This window comes from Odontesthes bonariensis, chromosome 4, assembly GCF_027942865.1.
Source record: "Odontesthes bonariensis isolate fOdoBon6 chromosome 4, fOdoBon6.hap1, whole genome shotgun sequence".
NCBI lineage: Eukaryota > Metazoa > Chordata > Actinopteri > Atheriniformes > Atherinopsidae > Odontesthes > Odontesthes bonariensis.
The window spans coordinates 23,238,322-23,261,449 of NC_134509.1; the positions used below are offsets into that span (position 1 = coordinate 23,238,322).

At 41.2% G+C, this 23,128-nt stretch overlaps 1 protein-coding gene across 2 annotated transcripts; it reads right to left on the reverse strand.

Moving 5' to 3' along the window:
- Positions 1–240: 240 nt before the first annotated feature.
- On the reverse strand, positions 241–21,188 carry pcdh10a (protocadherin 10a). 2 transcript variants are annotated; one of them, XM_075463531.1, is made up of 5 exons: positions 16,936–21,188; positions 15,783–15,841; positions 15,155–15,261; positions 3,822–4,202; positions 241–1,889 (listed from the first exon to the last, which is right to left on the reverse strand). In XM_075463531.1, the coding sequence occupies exons 1-5, from the start codon at positions 19,480–19,482 to the stop codon at positions 1,870–1,872; spliced, it is 3,114 nt and encodes a 1,037-aa protein (XP_075319646.1). In that variant the 5' UTR covers positions 19,483–21,188; the 3' UTR covers positions 241–1,869. The 2 variants fall into 2 exon arrangements, with proteins under 2 accessions (XP_075319646.1, XP_075319647.1); XM_075463532.1 differs by having other exon boundaries at positions 4,042–4,202; positions 16,936–21,185.
- Positions 21,189–23,128: the final 1,940 nt, after the last annotated feature.

A 23,128-nucleotide genomic window follows, 5' to 3' on the forward strand; every position in this document is an offset into this window, starting at 1 on the left:
GACCGATTTAGAATTGAATGAATCTGATTTGATTATGATTGTATTGGAATGAATTTGATTCTAAATCATATACATAAACTATTGAATTGAATCTTCACACGCTAAGGAAATCCTATCAGTCTCGGCCATTCTGAATTAGAATATTGAATATTGAATCTGAATATTAACATGCTCACATATAGTTATGATGGTGAACAGTTTGATTCCAAAGGGAATGAAACAAAACACACTTTACAGAACTTCAATGACACTGTTTATTTATCACCACTTGACCTATGTGTGTTATGTTTATGTGTGTTTGTGTGAAATACCCCACAGCATGTATTGCCTGTCCTTATGTACCATGTCTACTTATGCCTTTCAATATGATTGTAACACTTTTGATATCTTGCTGGAGTGTGATGGTCTCCCATCCTGTACATGATCAAATATTCTGCTCGTAAAAATATACAACAAACCAAAAAAACTCAAGTGGTTTCTTTGCTGCACACAACAAGAACCAGCAGGTGTAAACGGTGAAAAGTCAAATAAGAGCATCAACTTAAATGTTGGTCGTCATGAAGGCTTGCTTTTTAGGCTGAAGCACTCCTGCAGATTAATTGATATAAGTCCTGATTTTGTAGCACTTGGTATTATAAGACTGAATGGCATAATGAGGTGTAAAAACTAACCAATTGTTACACAGTTATCAGAAAAAAAGTATATTGTGTGTGTATATATATATATATATAGAGTTATATATATAGATTTATATTCATTTATAAGCTTTTAAAATAGCACAGTAAACACTTTGCACACATGATAAAAACCACTGAGTGTGTCTGATTGTTTATGTATAGGCCAGTGGCATCAAGGGAACCACATCTGTGTAATGGGTCATTTCCTTTCTGTGCAGTCAGATCAGGAAGGACCATGAGAACCATTAGTAAGTACTTTAAAAATGAGAACATTCATTTGTGGTATTTTCTGTATAAACTCAGTGTGAGAATCATAAGCTTCTTCTTTGACACAGTGAATTTGTCCAAATCTCCTTCCTGAAGTGGCTAAACTGGAAAGAGCACTCAAACCGGCTCCGGACCACATGTTCCTGTCTGTAACTGTGAGTTGCAATATTTTAGAATCTGCACATTTTAACCACACAGAAAGAACAACAGAAACAAAAAAGAGAAGTTATATAAAGACAGTCAAGCTTGTCCTCATTTCCTTCATTTTTTAAACCTGTACATCACCTGCCCTTTCTCTTTTTCTCTCTCCATCTAATAGTCTCTCACTCAGTCACTCTCACCCCCCGCCCCCGCCCCAAATGGTCTCTGTACAGCTGGCTTATTGATGACCATAGAAATAGCTAAAGGGTTCCGTGTGACATTTGAAGTTTGTACAGACACATTAGGTCTTTTTTTCTCTTCATGTAAACAGGCACACACAGATTTCTAGAGGCTAACTCCTCAATCAGAAAAAAAACAAAAAAAAACACCTTTGTGAGTTAAACTGTCCCACTTTTCCCACTTCAACTGCGCGTTGTATTCCTCTATTTTTCAGTTCCTTCATGGTGTCATCTGTTACCATTATAGTCTCCACACGGTCAAGAGTTTCGGCCGCAGTCTCAGTCCTGCTGAGAGAAATAAGGCCTTGGATTGCTCCTCATGTATCAAGACGTTTACAGCTACTCAGTATTTATTTCACCTTTACTCTCTCAGCAGCCACTGCCAAGGCTTGGTTACAGTTCGCCGCAAGAGATAATGAAGTTTAGCCAAGGTTGCTGTTGTCCAGGTTACCGCTTCTTTAGTTTTATTTTACTGTCTCTAGCATCAGTGTTGGTGGTCTAGTACGGAAATTCACGCTGTCTCCGACAGGTCCACGTGGAATGAGCTAGCAAATCCTTTTGCGGGCTGAAAAGACAGAGAACACACTCGTTAAGACAAATGACACCCTTTCCCTGGAGGCTCTTTAGTGACAACATTGGCTCGAAATATCATCTCTTGAAGGATACGTGCCACAAAGGACTCTGTGTGAAGTTATTTATACACCCTAAACGCTGGTCCTCATAACATAATGGTAAAACTAATTTTGGAGCCGGAAAAAAGACGTCCATCAATGAAGACACTTTGTCAAAATTTGGTGGCTACTCAATGCATGCATAGAAAATACACAAAGCTCTAATTGCTTCATTAATTATATATAAATGGGTTATCAAACATTTATAAATCCTTTTTCAAGTCAGCCCTGATGATCAGAGCACTGCCGTAATGGCTTTCAATGCTAATTTTTAAAGTAGAGCATGATGCTTACTGGTTAACACAGTCTCAACTTCTGGGACTGTACATTTTTTACAGAGTGATGAGCACCAAGTGGATGAGAGGAGTCCATTTATTTTAGTAGAGCAGAAAATGAAGAAAATTGTACATCAGAAAAGTAAAGTGAAACAAAATAAAGTTGTGAATTTTGGACTGAGTGACTATGGAGTGCATTTAACCCAACCCTGCGAGGCAGACGAGATGAGCAGACGCGCAGGCAGCTATATTTGGAGCAAAACAAGCTCTCGCACCTAAAGGCTAAATACCAATTATTTTTCACACAAACCCGTTGAGCAATAAAAAGATTGCTCGGCTCGGCAAAGTAACAAACAAGTAAAGAAAGAAAAAAGCAGGTTATTGTGCTCATCATTTACCTGAGAGAGAGCCCACAGCCAGCATGCAGGATTATGGAGGATGGTGGTTAACATGGTGATGACTTGACTGGAAATGACTTCTCTACTGAATGTGTATATCGAATCCATTTTCGACTCTTAGAGCTAATAGAATATTCATGTAATGTGGGAGCTTGGAAAGCAATTGAAGGTGGCAAGAAATGTCTTGCTAAGCTTCTTGTATTTAATTTTGCTATTATTATATTTTTTATTTCTTGAGAATCCCATGTTGGCAGTTTTGAAAATGTACACTGTTAATTTTATTCCAATGGATACGGATACTTTTTCATTTACCAAAATAAACTTCAAACTGTACTTGCAAAAGAAATGGTGAATCTTGACTTCACATTTGAAAACCCACCTTGCCGTCCTTTATGTCAGGAATTCATAGACAAGCAAGCAAGTATAGATACTCGAGAGTTCCTTTTTAGAGCAAACTGGACTTCAAAAGAAGGAGCGTGGGTTGTGTGTCTCACCTTTTGAGCTATTCAGTAGGGAAGTCAGTGTGCTCGAGCAATGAAAAAAGATGTTCTCTGCATAATGAAATGATCTTTCTTTCTCTTGGTCTTTGTGTGTATTTCAGGCATGTCTTATTAAGTGTTTAATTGCTGGTATGTGATAATGTTTTTAATAGAATATGAGCTGTGCTTGTGCTGATGACCTTTACTAATATGAGCATCAGAAAAGAAGGATTTTGAAGGGAGGATTTTATAGAAAGGAAAAAAAACAAAGAAGAGTGGCCACAGCAGATTTGAATGAGTCAAAATTCAAATTTAGTTTATTTTGGGAATGGTCACATGTTTACAAGCAAAATTTAGGGTTATAGTAAGGGGTAGATTAAAAAAATAAAGTGGGTTTTGGAGTGGGGAGGTTAGCAAAATATTACATTTCACAATCAACAAAAGAAATCATAATTTACAAAAAAAAAAAAAGTTACAACAAAACAAAAAGTCAGATTTTTTTAAAACTCCTTAAAAAGGGAAATAAAATAGAAGGAAATAAAGTTGATAAACAACACGAAAAGTCCAGATCAGAATCAAGTGGCAGATTCAGATTCATTGTCTCCTCCTTTAGTACCTGTACTGGACCTGACCAAAGTCATAGGGTCCCAGTGAAGTTTCATAATGATACTCACAGGGAAAGGTGGATTTGTATGGTAGGGTGCCCCTATCATACTCTTTCCTCTCTAGCGTGCTGGAGCTGTACTGCTGTTGCTGATGGAGGTGATGGTGTAGGCTGTGGTGTGACTGTGATCTTTGGCCATCCTTGCCAAAGGTGGAGAATGACCTATCGTTGGACGAGGCGGCGGAGGAGGTCATGGTGAGTTGGTCGGAGAGGTTGACGGAGGAGGGTACCTCAGTGTCGGGCAGCGTGGCATCCATGCCGGGGACGTGCAGATTGCTGCGGTAGTCTGGCCCCTGGCGTCCATCTGATGGCACAAAGGATGGCATCCAGCAGCGGTCGGAGTGACCCAGAGCCTTGCACTCCTCTGTGCAGTTGGAGAACAGGTCAGCACCTGCAGAGAGGATTCAGAAAGAGGACGGAATGTGGAAGTGAGATAGGTAGAGAATGAATGAGGGAATTGTGCATGGAGAAATACAGATATGTAAGGGGAAATAAGTCAGAGGAAAAAGGGAGGGAATCGTGAGAAAGGAAGGAAGACAGATATTTGGAGTGGAAAAGGAGATGGGTGGAAAGATGAGAGAGAGAAAGCACAAGAGGGAACACAAATTAGCAATTATTTGCCAATGTCACAGGTGGAAAAAGTGTAGCAAAAGCTACTCATCAAAGAGACAAAATTGATGAAGAGAATTGTTTGTTTTCCTCCTCACCTCATTCATTCTGAATGAAAAGTGCAATCAGAGAGATGTGGCGTTACAAAAACACTTCAGTCCCCAGCCCCCAACCATCCCAGATCAACATCCTCAGACTTAAAATAGAAGCCTAGAGACTAAATTCAATCCATATTCCATCATCCTTACACAAGAAAAATTACAATCATCTGCAGAAATGTGACAGAAAAGTCAGCAAAATGTTCACTGGCTGCTTAATCCCGCTCCAATGTCAATCATCCGTGTACAAACTGACTGAGTGTGTAATTGACACACAACCACTGCCAAAAACAAAACACAAGCATAAAAAACATAAATTAACACCTGAAATGATATAATAGAGTATCAAACATGCATACACATCACAATCATGAAAGAGGTTCCAGTTTTGTTAATTACACTCAAAAGGTATAAAGAGAAGGGGAGGGTAGTGAAAGAAATACGAGAGACATAAACCATGTCATCAGGATGATTAAACCCTGCAGCCATTCTCTGATCATGTACAGATTGGATTTGTAGTTTTCCTGGTTTAAATGGAGTCAGGACAGTACGAAAAAAAAACTTGGAGTGGTACAATCAAAAAATGAGTTTGTGTGTGATTTTCGTCACTAAAAAAATTACTGAACCAGAGACAGAAATAATAAAAGGAAGTGGGCAATCGGTAATCCCCAAGGCTGAGGGGGCTTAAATTCAAAGGGTACTTTGTACTGATCTGTTTGACTGATAATGCCACTGTGTCTGCGTGTGCCTGTCTGCTTTTAAGGCCGAGTTATACCTCTTTTAACTGCCCTTGCGCTTGCTTCTTGCGCTTGTGTTAATGGCTCGAGACTTTAACGCTTCATTTAGCTTTGCCGGCGCTTGCGTGTGCTGCGTGGCGATTCACCGCCAGGACAGTAGGTGTAGCAGCGGGTTTTTTCAATGACAAGCCTACTACGATGAAAAGAAATTCACCGCCAGGACCTCTTCGGCAAGTCTCTCTTCGAGTGGATTCATCATAGACATAATATATATAATATATTATGTCTATGGGATTCATGCTTCTTCTTCTTCTTCGCTTTCTACCTTGGCGTTTGAAAACAGCGGTCTTTTTTTTTTTTTTTAACTTTATTAGTAATTCAACAAAATAACAGTTTACAAATGTGAGCATAACGCCAAGAAGAAGATAGCCGGGGGAAGCATAGGAATATTAATAATAAGAAGAAGAAGATGACCTTCATAATGCACTTACAAAAAGAAAAAAAACAGCGGTCTTTTATTAGGGGATGAAACCGGAAGATGAACACGCCGCCGGATGTGATGTAGATAGTGGCTTGTGCTCGTGTCCAGAGTGGCTACTCTATAGCTCTGCTCGCGTCTTGCGTCTTGCGTGAAGTTTAGAAAATTGAGGTGACACAGGCAAGCACGCAAGGGCTTGCATTTCTTCTTGCGTCTTGCTTTGAGTCTTGCGTTACCGACTATAAGCCAGGCTTTAGTGTTACAATCTAAATGGACATTAGGCTACAGAAAAAGATACACTTTTGGAAAGTAAATACATGAATGAACAGAAACAATGTGATCATTCTTGAGAGGGAGTTACACAAACAATGTTCAGCCCTTTTAATAATCATGTCAGTTATTATGGTTTGGCATTCCTCCCCATGATTGATTTAGATTATCTCAACCTAAAGTGAAAGAAACGAGCACACAAGAAAATGGTCACTCCTCATAAAGAAATTTTGTTGTGTTTGTCCTGTCAGATTGCGCCCCTCTGCTCTACTGGTCAGTGTATTTCACACACACATTCTTTCAGTTTGATGCCAACTTAACAAACTTCAAACAAAAACAATGTAGAGTTGCCTCGTCCCCATGCGCACAGAGCAACAAGTTTATCAAGCAGAAGCTGCACAGTTGGTACAATCAGTGCTTTGGAATTGGCATGGCATGGCAATGCCTTAGATTTTGCCTGTCAGACTGCAAATATAATTTAAGATGTCAATCTTCCACCTTCTCTTCAGAAATTTCTTGCAATTGGTGTTCTCTAAAAATATTTTCAAGTAAAACATAAGTGTGAAAGAAGGCAATAAAGCGCAGATCTCCTCATACAGGAGATGGGAATACAGTAATGACAGTTTTCTCTGTCTGAGTCGGAATTGTGTAATCTTAGAGCATTTAAGATTATGTCATTTTTTTTTTCTCATAGCCTAGCATATATTCTTAAAAACACTAAAGATAGAAATAAAAATTTCCTCAGAAACTAAACACAAAACATGAAATCAGTTAAATTCCACAACCTATAATGTGTCGCCACATCATCAAAGAAATAGTTCTTGGCGTTTCTATTACTCCGCATTTGGGGGCATTGTGTGGATCTAATGTCCCCGCTAATCGAGGCTCCACGGTGAGCGAGAAAGGCAACATGACTGTTCAGTGGCCAGAGAGCCAGAGGAGACACAAGGCTTACAGACAGTGAGGGCCAAACAATCTGAGGGAGTCGCAGATTTCACAGAGACTGCAGGCAGGAAAGTGGCGAGACTGCAGGAACCATAAGGAAAGAGAGGGAGGACCTTTGCATTCGCAGATGGAGAGAGCAACTGGGGAAAAAAACAAAACAGGGGGAGACCCCAGCTTTGCAGATGGAGACCAGTGAGGGGTTACACAGAGGTAGGCAAAGATGCGGAGGATTTTGTTCAAGATGAAATTAAGATAAAAATATCTAATAAAGCATTTGTTTTTGGACACTTCAACCCTAGCATACTGAGATGTTTTCAACATCACCCCAGTTGTCACTATTCTAAATCCTCTCTTTTTTTTATGCGGGGTGGCAGTCTGTCCAAGTTTTAAAATGAACATGAACGGAAGAAGAAAATATAAGAGATATGTAGATGTAATTTTGAACTTTAATAGAGTATAGATTAACAGCTCATATTCTCCGGAGATCTGTGCAAATCACCCTGAGCCAAAGGCCTGCTTTTGAACTATTCTGTTATTTACATGAGCAAAGCTGCAGAACAACAGAGATTGAAGAAAGACAGCTGTGTGCAAGAGCTGACAGCTACTTTCTTTTGTATTCCGCCCAACGTATAGGGTTTGATTCAGCATATTTTTTAGACCTCATGTGTCTATTCAGTTTGTTTACCCCTCGCTGGCCTGAGAGCCCCATGGAATAAGCACAAGTCAGTGCTTTTGCTGCCAAAGGGTGCGTTTGTTTTCATCACGTAACACAAGAGGCATGTGGCTCAGTGGCAACAGAAGCAGTGATGAGGTGGAAAATATATTGAAGATTCCAATGGGACCGGTGCAGGAAAGCTGCTCCAGGAAATCTGTGCAAATGCTGATTTGATTTTGGAGAGAGGTTTACTTGAATTTATTAACTAATTCTCCTCCAGAATTTATGCATATTTTTGTCATCTTTAAAGGTTGGGCGAACATAAAACATGGTATTTCTGGTGGTGCTCAATCCTTAGTCAGCCTTTGACCTTTAAATGGACTTCCACAAATTAGTTCCCTCCTTTGATAATAAGAGTGTTAACTTTAGGCCTTCTAATCATATCTGTGCTGTCTAGATAAAGCTTTTGGTAGCTTAATTGTATAGGCTCCTGAATCTAAAAATAAATCAGCAAAATAACTAAAGAATAGTTGAAAAATCCAATCAATCATTCAACTCTGCACAGGACACGTGTTGCACCTGAAGATGAATTTGTTAATGATAAAAAATCAAGAGAAAGGCCTTTTAAGTATTTAAATAGGCACATGGGTGTATTACACTGTGGAGATGATATGTAAATATAGTCGACAGCATTCACTGTTTATGCATTAGGCATAAAGAGAGTCATCTAACAGCTACCTAAATACTCGGTCAAAAAACATCAGCATAAATGCATCTGTTTGCCAACACACAGACAAATACACACCTGTGTAATAAATACTTCCTAAACATAGTATGTAACTACACACAAATAAAGAGACAGACAGGCCATATACACATGACACCAAGTGGCTGTTGGTCCCCTGATGCACCTTTTCTTCCTCAGGCAGGAAGCAAAACAACAACCGAAACAGTGACTGGCAATGACAGGCCCTGCCAGCAGCCCTCTCATTGTGACCTCAGCAGGCAGGAAGAACACACACACGCATCCGTGCTTAGTCTCTTTACACACACACACACACTCACGCAGACAGAATACGAGATGTATGCACAATACAAACACAATCTACGTGCTAATAAGCAATCAGCGCTTCTCTTCTGTTTTTCCACTTGCTTTTTTCCATTACATCTCTGCATGTCTCTGAAATCCCATGTCGGTGTAATTTCACTAATTGCGCTGTCTGACATACATCCAGCCACTGGGAGCAAGGAAATGAGGGAAAACAAATTCTGGGAAAACATGAGCCCCATCTTTGAATTCACTTTGTGGATATACTGAGTGTGTCTGCAGAGCACAGGTTTGCAGTTGCTACTCTTTGCACTCATTCCTCTGTTTTTCTTCTTCTTAATCTTTGTTGCTCCCTCTGAGTTTCTTCCCTCTTTCTCTGTCTCTTATTATTTTCTGTCTCATTTAATCCTCCCCTGTCATTTATTTCTCTCTCTTTATTATTTTCCTCGCCTCCCCAAAAAGCGCACTCCTAATTCCCCTGATTGAGGGTGTCTTCCATTCATACCTGTGTTTTTCATCTTGTCCTCCACAGCTCCACAGAGAATACTGACACGAAATGTCAATATTTGGACAGCAGCACAGGACAGCAGGGGAGAAGCAAAGCTTCCTTACATGAGTTGGCCAGTGAGGCTGTGATGAGTAAACCACAGATCTCCCTAGGCCAAAATAGAGCAAGATGGGCCCCACTGTAATGATGGACAGACATATTGTTTCCAACTGTAATTCTTTAATGTCTGCAGGATAGCATCTGAGTTAGGAAAGCATGGCTCCCTTCCCTAATAGTGTCTGCTTGATTAATAGCACCTCTTATATATTGTTAGAGCAAACATTCAGGATGACCATTGATTAGTGATAGCTGGTTTGTATACGTTTCAGCTCTTTTCTGTAAATTCAGTGTGATATAGTGTACTAAGTCCTCTTATACATAATATAAGTAGAACTCTGGTCTATATCTGCCCACATCCACCCTCTATGAGAACATTTGGAAACATGCTTGATTATCTTATCATTACTGCCATTATTCCCCTGTCTGTATCAAACAAATTATTCAACAAATACCTATTCTCAAATTAGATTGCTAATTGCACCTAGATGCATGAATGCAGATTCTCCAAGTTTTCTAAATAGAATACCTGGCTGAAGCTTTCATTACTGGAAAGAGTTCAGTGTTGAACATTTAATTCCACTCTGATGTTATTGTTTAAAGTAAGTGATCAACAGATTCTGTCTTGAAATAATAGTTTACTTTGTGGTCAAGCACCCATTTGGATGAAAATAAAGCATTGCAGAAGACTGGGAAATGAGTAGCAACATTGTTAGCTATATCTGCCAGGTCTTGTTAATTCCTGAGTTTTTTATACATGTCTAAGTCCAAGTCCAGACCAATGTAATTAATACATTCAATCTCTCTTTATCAGTGAAAGTATGCAATTATATATACATAAATGGATCTCCACATTAACTTGTGGTGGTAGCTTTTTCAATCAACATTACAGGTGAGGCAAAACTGTTCAAATGAGACTAAAACTCTTAAGAATGACTACTGATGGGCTATTTTAGGCAAATCTGCACAAACACAATCAAGTGAATATTCTGCATCAAATTGAAGACAAATGTAATTGTGGCTTCTCATCACAGATCAGATTACAAAGACAAATCCTGATGTCGTACTTTTTTGCAGGGTCTTTCAGGCTAGCGGGAGCAGATGTTCACAAACATTAATCCTCTGGACAGAAAGGTTGATATGTGTTTCTAATGGGTACCATGTTTATGACTTCCTTGGATGTCACTGAGATGTCTATTTGTCTTTCTGCACTGCATTACTCTTAAAATCGCTATGATTTCTGTTCAAGCAGCAAAAATAAATTTATTTCTCTATTTTCTATCTTTTGTTTTCAGCACATTTGAGGCAAACAGAGATGTACTTGTGTCCTTTTTCTCCTATTTCATGGCTGAGATCACATTTACTTCATTCAAATGACATTGCCGGTTATAACCAAGAGGACATTCATCAGGATGCTTAACAAGGTGTTTTACTATACTGTTAATCATGAAAGCACATATACTTATTCTAGTTTTCATTCATTTCCACACAGAACAGCTTTAACCAAAGATGTCATGCAAAGTGGAACATTTTTAAGCTGTTGGTCAGCTTAAAAGAAGAGGTGAAATCCAAATTCTGTGTTGATAAATGAGGGGATATTTATATTTAGTTTATCGTTATAGAATCTACAGTGAGGCGTTTTCAACTTCTTTATCTGCTAGGCATTAAAGGGTTGAGAATTGACAGACACTGTAATAAACTTAAACCCTCTCATCCCCGTTAGAGGTTGTACATTTCAGTGTTCTATTCTTATTTCTCCCTGTTAAGCATTTGTGCCATTTTTAGGTTGAGTAATTTTCAAGCAAAGCTGCTGGTTTCAGCTTTGCCGTCTCTCTTTTGTTTCATATAACAGTAAACAGAATAAATTTGGGTTTTGGACTTAGACAAAATAAATTATTTCTTTCTGTTGTTGGATACCAGGTGAAAACAATTACAAGAGAAAATAATGCACACCTAAGATATATTATTATTTTCCTGCTTAGTATGACAGTGCAGTTCAAAATTTGTAAAATTACTACACTTCCTGGGCTATCAGATTGTTAAGACTATGTCTTCCTTTCAAAATTGTAACATGATTACAGTGTGCAACGTACAAACAGATGGTATATATTACATGCTTCCCTTTTTTTTGCAGATAGCGACATGCTTGCATGTAGCATTATGTGAAACTGTCATAAATATAATATTGCACAACTATTATGTGCTCATAAACATTTTCAGGGAGGGGTTGGATAGTTGAAATACAGCATTGACTGTTTGGCAAAAGAGTGAAGTTGGAGTCCCATCATGGCTGTACGTTGCAGTGGGTTAGGTTTAAGCATAAAATATACATGGTTGAGTTGAGATATTAGTATAAATATGATTTGGTGTTGTTATGAAAAACGAGTTTAGGCTTAAATATCGATGCAGACATGGTTTTAGGTTTGCAACAAGTTGCCTTAATAAAAAGTAATGAAAAGCGTTTCCATCTATAACAATTTCAGCACCTTTATTGTGACTCTTTTGGCTTCAGACTTGAAGATGTTTCTTTTACTGGAAGTTTTCTATTTTGTGACCTTTTTTCCTCACTTTTTAAAGAATTTTATCAAAATGTTATTGTCTTTGGGATAAAATCAGCCTAATCCAACTCCTTTCTGGTACTTTTTTATAATGGGAGCTTTGAAACTTGAACTTGATATGTTTTAATTGATCTCACAAATAGAATTCTTATTATTACATGTCCTAATTTGTAAATAAATCTGTATCCCTGTGCCTACCAGTTGTCCCTCAGCCCCCAGTTTTGTTAGTATTTAAGGGCTATGAAAAACCCTGTTTGTTAAATTTCTCTGACAGCTCCTTGACATGGGAAACTTCAACATGGTGCACGCCACTAATTCATAATCAGCCATTTAATACACCGTTACCACAGTGATTTAATTGTCCCATTTGTCACGGCTGTTGTTCCCACCAAAACAAACGTCATGATAATGATCGTTTCCAGTCTCCCACCCGTCACGCTGCCTTCCCCAGCTAGTTGAATGTTTCTGAGGAGCCAATTTTTTCCCCAGATAAATGTGCTATGCACTCCTATCACCCTTCTATTTTTTTCTCTTGCCATCTTCTTCTCATAGGTCAATGACAGAAAAAAATGTGTAATTTGAAAAATTACAGAAATTATTTTGCACCTGATGCACTGGTGCCTTACTCCAGGAATGCTGCTTTCAGGAAAGCCATTTGCCCACACTTCCAAGGTATCTCAGCTTCAGACAGTGTCCCTTTGATTTAAAACGACGTCAGGAGACTTATTTTCTAAGTGTCAACCGAGCGGCCGAGCGGGAAGCTACAGCAGGTGTAGTTGATGATATGCCAACTGGAAATGGTTTCCTCTTGATTTGAAATATTCCTAGGTGCGCCAAAAGGGAGAATGTGCTGCTTGTTCCCGTGTGGAAACCTTGCCTCTAACCCTCCTTTGATAATTGCTATGTAAAGGATCTGGAAATGAATTACTGATCAGCCGAGTGTTACGGGGAGCCAACGTGTGGGGGAGACAGGATGAAGGATGAGACCCTGACACAAACCCAGGCAGAGAATATGTGTATGTCAGACAAAGGCAAGCACATTCACATAGAGTGTGAAGCATACATATATTCGTGTCAAATATATGTGAGCATATGCATGTGCACACACAGCTTGCATTTCCACACAGAAAACAGCTAAAAACTACACGTACATATACATAGTCTTGGCTCACGCTTGCAGTTTGGCTGCCTGCTGTACTTAAGAGCATGCACTCAGCACGAAGCTCATCTAGGCTAGTGCACACAATAACATATACAAACATATCATGTAACCACAAGAAAGGGCCAAAAACATTGCAATCATGATACATTAATAAAGCCACGCAGAGACACATATGAGCAACAAGGATGCCTGTAAAGTGGGAATACAGTGTGTACCTGGCAGAGTTCCAACCACTAGCTACCACCCTCTCGTCTTACATTGAATCACATTTAAGCTTCTCCGAGTACTGTCTCGAAGGAAAATTCCTTTTCAATGCAGACATTATCACTTAACCTTGTTTTCTTCAAGGCATAATATGTATACACACACACACATAAGCAGGTTATATATGTATGCATCTGCATATTAAATCTGACACTGGTATACCTTTACTCCCACACAGACACACAAACACACACTATGTCTTTTGGTTTTGTTTATCGAAGTCTGTGAAACTCAAGTGTCCGTCTTTCCAAAATACCAGCCGTGTGATATTACCTCCCATGGTGAGGTAAGCTGTTCCCTTCTAAATCCAACATGAGGAACAAATGTTGATTTCCCTTCATATGAAATACACAGTGCAGCACCAACTGGGTACACTCTCAGGCCAGTGCCAAATGAGCAAAACTCTGAGCCAAAGAAGCTGAAGAAAAACGTGTTATTGGTTCAGAAAAATAGGCCTGTCACAGTGCGAGAAAAAAATGGAATTCAAGTGCTGAAATACACACTTGGACATGTCTTGGAACATCATGTTAGAACCACTTCCTTTCCTTTGTAAAGTCTGGGTCTACCTGTTCGCTGAATAAATTAAGATGCATATCACATCTGGCCTATGCTCCTTGTTATCGCTTGTCTAGATGTCTCTCTCTAGTTTGTTGCAGCAATACTTAAAGTATGCAGTATCAGACATCAGTATATCATATTCTGATGGACAGCTTCAAAAATTTCATTCACTGAACAATGAATTCGTGAAAAAAAAAAGCAAGACAAGCTTGGATTTCATCCAATACTGCATTTCACTCCGGCACAGTTTGACCTTCCCAGCCTATTTCACGAGCGAGGGGGCAGAGAGTGACATGACTGCTGCATACTGGCTCTCTATTTTGGCTCACTTCATTAATAATGTCAAACACTGCAGAGCCTAATGAGGGCCAATTCACTGCTGTACAACACCTATCTGATTTCTTATATTTGTATTCCCAGCACTGATATGATATTTGGCAAGCTTCAGTCTAGGCAAGGGTCTTACATATACTGTGTGGAAGAATCTCTAAAAAGAAAAGGGCAGTTCAATATGAAATTAGATTTTGTATTGCTTCACTCTTGCTTCACTCTTTGTCTGACTTCACTTTGATCAATAAACAGGTACTAACTAAATATAATTTTAGTGAGAAGAAGGAGAAGCTTCTGATAATATCCACAAAACCCTTTTCTAAAGAAATATATCGTGCTATAAAGTGTAGAAAAGAAATGGGGGGGGGGGGTTTCCCTGTAAACAAAGCTGAATTTTGAGTGTGCATGGTGAGTTGTTAGCTAATTCTGACATTTTACCTTTGCTTGAACTCGTGCCAAACCTGATTTGGCAAACCAAAAAGAGAGAATGTAAAAGCCACTTACTGTGTTTGATCAGATGAATCTATACACAACAAATGCGCTACAATGCACTGCCTCCGTGGCTGATTGAAATGCTTCTCATTACATCAATTTAGCTTTCATGCCGGTCCCTTTCACTTGAGTGAACCTATTGATTTGTGCCACTAAAGCTCGATGGGTCTCACACTGCCTCACCGCGAGTCGCTGTCTTTTCAGCACCAAATTGGTGCTGAAAGGATAGGAAGGGAGGAAGCAAGGGGCAAGAAGAAGAAAAGATTTCCGCAAAATATAATCCCCCCCCCCAGTCTTTTTCACCCGGCTGTGAAATGTAATCAACACCCCTGGGACCCGTTCATACCAGCCGGCACCTTCAGATCACGGGCCTACTCGCACACTCTCAAATTAAGGAAATGAAAAGTCAACGGTCCGCACCAACAATTCCGCATTATCCTATTGACAGTAGCAAACTACCGCCATTAAAGTGGATCAGGGAGGGGTGTTTGAGGGCAGAAATGACGGTGTCAGTATGTGATGTGGAGGAACTCACCGGCTGAATGACCCCGGTTAGTGGCATCGTGGTCACTGTCGCCCTGTTCACTGTCGCCATGACCGCTGTCTTTGGAGCTGACGATGTCGGCTTCTTGAAATGCCGAACTACAAGAGGTGGGGGAATGCAAGCGCGGAGAGTGGAAGTAGTGGAAAGATGAATAGAGTAAAGGGGATATTAGGAAGAAAACACGAAGAGATTGGAGGGGATTAAATGAGGGGCAAAGAGAAAGACAGGGGGAATCAGAAGTCAACACCACGTTAATACGGTCACGGTGGCCGTCAAGAGTCTAAATTGGATTTCACTCATGGTAAGTGATGAAACCCAGCATTAGAGCTTTAATAGACGCCGCTCTGTCAGTTGTGGGACTGATGCCAAATTAAAGATGAACGTTATGGATACATTTGGGAACCATAGACTATACAGCCACTAAAGCCTCTAAAATTAACTATGTGGAATATACGGGTTACTGATAGGCGTAGTGGTAATTTCCATTGATTTATAAGCAGATTGCGGAACCATCAAGACCATTGGATGTTGACAGGTCATTTGATTGTGGATGTTTCTCAATGGGCTCAGATAACAGGGTGAGTGTGTGCACGTGTGTCACATTGTGTGTTTTCTCTACCTGTTAACACGCCTGGGTCTGTCCACCAGATAGCTGAGTTCTGCTCGTTGGTGTTTTGTCTAGAAAGCCCACAAAAACACATTTGATCACATTTAATGTTAAAGAGACAGATAGTATAAATGTAAGAGAAGTAAACTCGTAGATTGGATACACATAAGTAACCACGTATGAATAAACTTGTTGTCATAGAGATGGTGAGTTAGGGGGAGCTGTGGCAGCGCCAGGTGTTTTACCAACGGTGTGCGCATCTAAGTGGTGAGTAAGTGGGTGAGTGGAGATGAGAGCAGGGGGGAGTAGGTTAGGGAGGCAACTGAATGCGTAAATGATTGAGCCGTGAGATGCTGAAACTGAACAACCTTTGTTCACGGTGCTGCCGTGTTGGATCGTGCATGGAATACTTAACGCACAGAAAAGCAAGGCTGTGACTGGCTGTCTGGCTCCACTCCAGCCACACCGCAATCAACAAAAAAGCCCCAACTCCACAGCTCAGAGAGCAGAACGCACAGGCTGAGCACATTAGAACAGCTAATTCACTTATCTCCTCCGTTTTGCTGATAATATGTGCTACCCCGGCTTCAACCTGCTGTTGCTCAATGTTCCTGATATGTGCATAAAAAGGATTTGTCATGAATCCTTTTTATTCCAATATTAAGTTCCACAAGTCACCTCAGACGTATCCCAAAAAATGTGTGGATTTGATTTTACCGTATTTAATATGTGGAACAGATTGAACCGGTTTAACCTACACAAAATAAACTTATCGGCTGAAAAGAATTACCCAACTTTGACACTCAGGTTTTACCCAGAGCTAAAATCTCTGTAACAGCCTTTTGGACACAGTAAAGTTTGATCTTAGATCAGTCTGTTTCAGTCTAAAATGCCACATGAGATTGACATGTCCAATCACCATTACGTGTGACAATGATTAAAGGCCACTGACCAGAACAGCCAAGTCAATGATTCCTTTCTGAGAGATTTGCTGTGCATGACCTGAATGGCTGTACTTTGACATAAAACAGGCACAGCTGTTGAATTCCACAGGATCTCAAATTAGGTTAACCCATGAAATTGCGCAGTTTTGCGCACTACTATATAAGTGATGGGGAGTGGGGTGTATTCAAGGGTGAGAGTGGCTGATTCAGTCCTGTCTTACCTCATTGGAGAGAATACTGCCGTTAGATATGATGTCCGGTTGTTGGTCACTGTAACCGGTGACGATGGCGCCGCAGGGGTTGGTGTGATCCGTGTCAGTGCTGCGGGAGGGGCTGCACGGCTTGAGGAACATCAGATCCGTTTTGGCAGATTCCGGTGTCAGACACACCTGGTAGCAGTAGGAGTTCTGGTTCTGGTGGTGGTGGGAGCCAAACCCGCCTCCCACGCCCCCCACACCAGACTCTTCTACGGGCACCTGACCAACGGGCCCGACTCCTGACGTCACATTGGTGCTCTGAACTAACATGATATCGGATTTACTTAGCTTCTTCTGTTTCCTGCCACGAGCCTGTCTGCTGCAGCACGAGCTGCAGCAGAAACAGCATTCACCAGCGAACAGGCACGTGTACAGGTTGAGCTTTTTGTCCTTCTGGCAGCGTACGGCCAGCACGATCATTGCCAGGAGGAAGATGAAAGAAACGGAGCCCAGGGCGATGATGAGAATGAGGGTGAGGTCAAGGGAGGTCTCCTTAGCCTTGGAGGCTGAGCCTCGGTCTCCACTGCGGCCCTCAACCACGCTGTCCACTAATATTACACTCACACTGGCGGAGGAAGAGAGAGGGGGCTGCCCGTGGTCCCTAACTTCGATCAGCAGGTCGTAGAAGCCATGCGGGTCTCGTTTGGGAGAGATCCTGCGCGCTGTCCTTAGCTCTCCAGTCCTCCAGTCCATGCGAAACATTCCCATCTCGTTGCCCCGGAGGATGCTGTAGGACAAGCGTGCATTCTCGCCATCATCTGCATCCATGGCCACAATGCGCGTCACTAGGTAGCCAGGCTCTGCAGAGCGCGGCAGATGCTCTTTGGCTGTGCCGTTTTTGCCAATAGGGGCAATGACAGTAGGAGCGTTGTCGTTTTGGTCAACTATGATCACATTTACAGTGGCATTAGAGAAGAGCTCTGCAGCACCCGAGTCCTTAGCCTGGACCATGAAGCTAAACTCCTTCAGCTGCTCATAATCAAAAGAGCGCAGCGCGTAAAGGTAGCCAGTGTCTTGGTTTATGGACACATAAGTGTCCACAGACATGCCCTGTATGTCACACTCCAATATGGAGTACGTAATGAGAGCATTCTGTCCCATATCAGGATCCAAAGCGCTCACTGCATGAATGAAAGCACCAGGCACGTTATTTTCAGTCACATACACATCATAAACAACCTGCGTAAAACGGGGTGCGTTGTCGTTCTCATCGGAGACGTGCACTTTAATGGACTTGCTGGTAGCTAGCGAAGGCTGACCTTTATCTTTGGCCACCACAGTGATTGTGTATGAATCCGTGTTCTCTCTGTCCAGCGGACCGTCTGTCACGATGGTGTAGTAGTTTTTAAAAGACGATTTCAGTTTGAAAGGAACGTCACCCAGTATCTCACAGCTCATTTGTCCATTTTCACCAGAGTCCCGGTCCGAGACGCTAAAAAGTGCGATCACGGTGCCCGGGGCATCCTGTTCGCTCACAGATTCAGTCACAGTGCTGAAACCGATCTCTGGTGTGTTATCATTCACATCCACCAGTTTGACCAACACTTTGCAGTGCGCAGGGACAGCATTAGCCCCCAGATCTTTAGCCTGAACATAAATCTGGTGCGTATTGCTTTCCTCATAGTCCACTTCACCCGCCACCTCTATCCTGCCTGTTCTGGCATCAATGTTGAATATGTCCTTTATCCGCGGGGTGTTGTGACTGCTGAAAGAATAAACTATTTCCCCATTTTGTCCCTCGTCAACATCCGTTGCGTTGAGCTGAATGACAAGAGTGCCCACGGGGGAGTTCTCCCGCAGGTTTACCGTGTACACAGACTGGTCAAATGTTGGAGCATTGTCATTAGAGTCCAGAACTTTAACCACCAGGAGAGCCGTTCCGGTCCGCTGCGGAATCCCCCCATCCACAGCCGTCAGCACATAGCGGTGCACTGCTTGCTGCTCTCTGTCCAGAGGCTTCTCTAGCACCAGCTCTGCGAACTTGTTTCCGTCGCTCTGTGTCTGCACATCAAGGTAGAAATAGTTGTTATTAGTTATGGCATATGTACTGAGCGCGTTTGTGCCAACGTCGGGGTCGAAGGCGTTTTCCACCGGGAAACGCGTTCCGGGAATTGCGCTCTCGGATATTTCCACGGAAATGTCCGTTTCTGGGAAGCTGGGGGGGTTGTCATTGATGTCCATCACCTCAATCTCGACGCGAAAGAGCTCTAGTGGGTTTTCCAGAAACACCTCCAGGTGCAATAGGCACGGGATGGTCTGCTTACAGATTTCTTCCCGGTCAATTTTCTCCTTAACTACCAGCGCACCGTTTTCTAAGTTTACTTCCAGATAAGGTGTCCGTGAGCTCGGCACCGTCTGGAAGCGGCGAGCGGAAAGTTTGGTGATGTCCAACCCCAAATCCTCTGCGATATTCCCAACCACAGTGCCTGGCTCCTGTTCCTCTGGCACGGAGTAGTGTAGCTGAGAGAAAGCTCCATCCAGAATGGAGAGCAAAAATATTAACCAAATCATCTCCTCTGCCACTGTCCAAGTGCACTTCAAGACAAAAAAAAAGTGTTATTCCCTTGTTTTACAAGAAATGAGCATTTCACATTTTCTCTGTCCGTAGATAGGCAGTGGAATAAACAGCAACAAGGCTGTCCGACTCTGAAAATCCTCTCATTTGCCTCAGGTCAGTGGAACATTGTGTCGTTTCAGCTGTGAGAAGTACAGCCATTTGATCCGAGCCTCTCTGTTTTAATCAATTCTGCACCGGTCTGTGAGTTTTGGCGTCAGCGCAAACATTGCAAGCTGGAGCCAGGACGCATAGCCAAGACTCCCTGTGCACAGAACAGACTGCCCTTTCTTCACAGAAGTATCATAAACAAAAAAAAGGAAATTCCACATGAGCCGAAAAAGAAAGCTAAATCGTCTGTTCATGCAACGAAGACATAAATATCAAAAGCCCTCTAAAAAAAGACAGGAGAAAAACTAGACTTTCTCCCTATCTTTCTCTTTTAGGATGTAATCACTGCGCCTAAGCGCTCAAAGCGGATGATGTTCTCAGCTCGGCTTCTGTAAGGCGAGTGTGAGTAGCGGGGCTGGTTTTGCGCTCAGCTCCTTTCCCCACCAGCCAATGATATTCTCAAACATCGGGTGTAATGGCACCTGATTGGGGCGCTGCAACGCCAGCAAGAGCGCACATCGGACCTTCATAACGCCGCTGCGCTCATCTCCTCTCTTCCACTCTCTCTTCCAGGCCCAGGCACAGTTGCAGCAGGAAAATTAAATGTTTTACACATACAGTGAATTAAGAAAGTTAACGGATATCAGTGGTTGACGTCTTTGGAGCTGTGCGCAGATAATATTGCAGAGATTCCATTCAGACAGGGTTGTTTCTGAACTATTAGAAAAACAGTTCTCATTCTTTAGGATGCTTCTTTTTTCACCCATGTGATAAATAGTTTCTGGTTATCAAATAGGACCACGAAACCAGAACTATGCCCTTGACGCATCTTCCAACAGTTTGCAGATAAACTACTGCTTTGATTCCAATGCATGAGTCGGATTGTAATAAGTATGCCCACTGCCAAAGACCACCATGTAAAATGCCTGCGCAACTAAAGACAGCTTGTGACGCAATACCCTACTGTGACACGGCCATTCTCCTCTGTCTCTCTCTAAGTTGCACCCATTTGGCACAATATGAGAAAGAATGGAAACATTTTAAATAAAGCGATATCGCTTTCTCTCCTTCAGTTTTGACAGCGAGTGTCAGTGTGAAAAGCGGCAAGATTCCATCATTGAAAGATCACACGAGTTACTCTAATTCAGTGAAATGGAGCGTTTATACTTCAGTCCTACCGTGTTTCTAATAGCCTGCAGCCTATTATTCCCCCTGTCTTCCATTTTTATCATTAACCCCCTCACACGGTGCCCTCGACTCTAGGATAACACAGTTGCATCATGTACTTATTTAATTAATAAAGAATAAATTAGATATGCAAATGAAAGAGTTGGGAGGGGGACAAAGTGCAGGGTATCTGACTACTTGTGCAACACATGATGATGATGATGATGATGATGATGATGATGATGATGATGATAATAATAAAAAATCATTATTGAGACTAATTGGCATAAGTCCCCAATTCCAAATGTAATCGACGTAGCGCAACAATATTGGACGTAACACAAAACGACGCATCCATTGTGCAGTGGATTAAACAGCGAGTGATACGCGATTCTGCATCTTGCCATACGAGTCATAAAAAACAAAGAAGAGACGCTGGATAAATTTCCACACATGTCTGAGCCGGAGCTCTGTGACTGAATCGAGCTGACACCGGAGTCGGATCTCCGAGCAGCGCGCACATTCAGCTCCTTTCTCTCTTTTTTCTCGTACGCGCGCTCGCTCTCTCTACCGCGCGCTCTCTTGATGGCCCCACCATAATGTTTCAGAGACCGACGTCGCCCCCTTGCGTCTGCCCACTTTTGTCAGAAGTTCCTGGAGCGGAGGAGTTTCAACTAAATCTGTGAGAGTTTTGGATGGAACACAACACAGTGGCTTAATTCCTCAGAGAGCATGTATGGCAAGGTATCACATTGTTGAAATCAGTTTAAAGTCAACCTATTTTAACCTCTTCTTACATGTGGTCCTGATATGTCAACATACACCGCTTGATGAAGTATTGCTCTGTTTGTTCAACAACACCTTGAGCATGTCATTACAATATCTGCTTCAAACATAAGAGCATCACATTTTCTTTTGATATTGTCGCCTAATTTCAATGCAGACGCTTTAAAGTGAAGGTTTAATTTCTGAGCTGTATTGGTGAAGATGTAACTGACTGAATTGAGTTGTAACAAATGTGTTTTTAATCAAAGACATTGATATGCAAGATAACAATGAATTCCAAGTAGTGATAAGTACAGAAAGTTCCCCAGAAATTAAGCAGAAAAGGAATATAAATAAAAAAAAAAATACTTTAACTTAGTTGAAATGCAAACCTAACCCAAGCTTTTCCCATGTAACTTCCTCTGAATTATTATGTTTCAGTGGAAAAAAACTTTGAAGAAAACCTTTTTAATCATGAATCCACATTCAGTTTGAAATGTTTAAAAGAGCTTGAAATATTGCACTTTCACACTTTTATTTTTGTGTCATTAATGACCATCGTGAAGGCCTCCCAAGGCTCTTTCTTACTCTGAATGTGATCCAATTGTCCTCTTGTAGGATGGTTACCTTTATGCAGAGGTGTGTGTGTGGTTTTGAAGGTCCTGTCCTGCACACAGATGCTTTCAAACATTGTGGCTGATTCGACTGATTAGAAGCTTTGAAAGAACTGGAAACTTAGAATAACATGGCGTCACCAAGGCCATTTTTTATTGATAGGCAATTTCCATCAAAAGTGTTTGATTATTTAAAAAAAAATGACAACAATGACAGGGAACATTTCAGCAGCAAAATGAAAATTAAGTGATGGAAATTAGTTTATCTATTTACCTCATGGGCTCTATTTGGCCATTTCTGTGTGGAGTTTGCATGTTCTCCCCATGTATGCGTGGGTTCTTTTTGGGTACTAGAAATAGGAATAGTTGGTAATAAGTCATTCGTATACCTAAGGATAAATTACTCTTCTGCTGTCATAGCTTTGATCCTAAAACTGTTTTAATAATATGGCCAAAATTTTATGCATGTAATATGAGACTATATTGTCATTTTCATCCACAAAACATTGACCAATCACATACTATCATAATGGAGGGCAATGCAACTAAAATAGGACAATGCAAAAGACTAACAGCAAAAAACTCTTAATTTTGCACTTTCTAAAGGTAAAGTTTTTTTACGTTTCCATCAAATTCACCCTCAAAGCCTTTTAGTCTATTTCAAGAAGAAAAAAAATCAAATAAAAATACCAGTTTCTGCAGTTTATGTAAATCCAAAAGATCCCTAAAGGGATTTTCACACAGTTTTACAAGTGGTATCTGAATTTTATGTTTTGTCTTTGGCATAAACAGGCCACTTCCTACATTCATACTGAAATGGTAATGCATGGTGATAAAGCTTCCTATTTAAAGGACAGTTATAGTAAAACTGATCCTCTCATCTAATGTCAATCTACTACCCCAAATTTCATACTAATGTTGCAAAGTTACATTGTGCAACAACAAC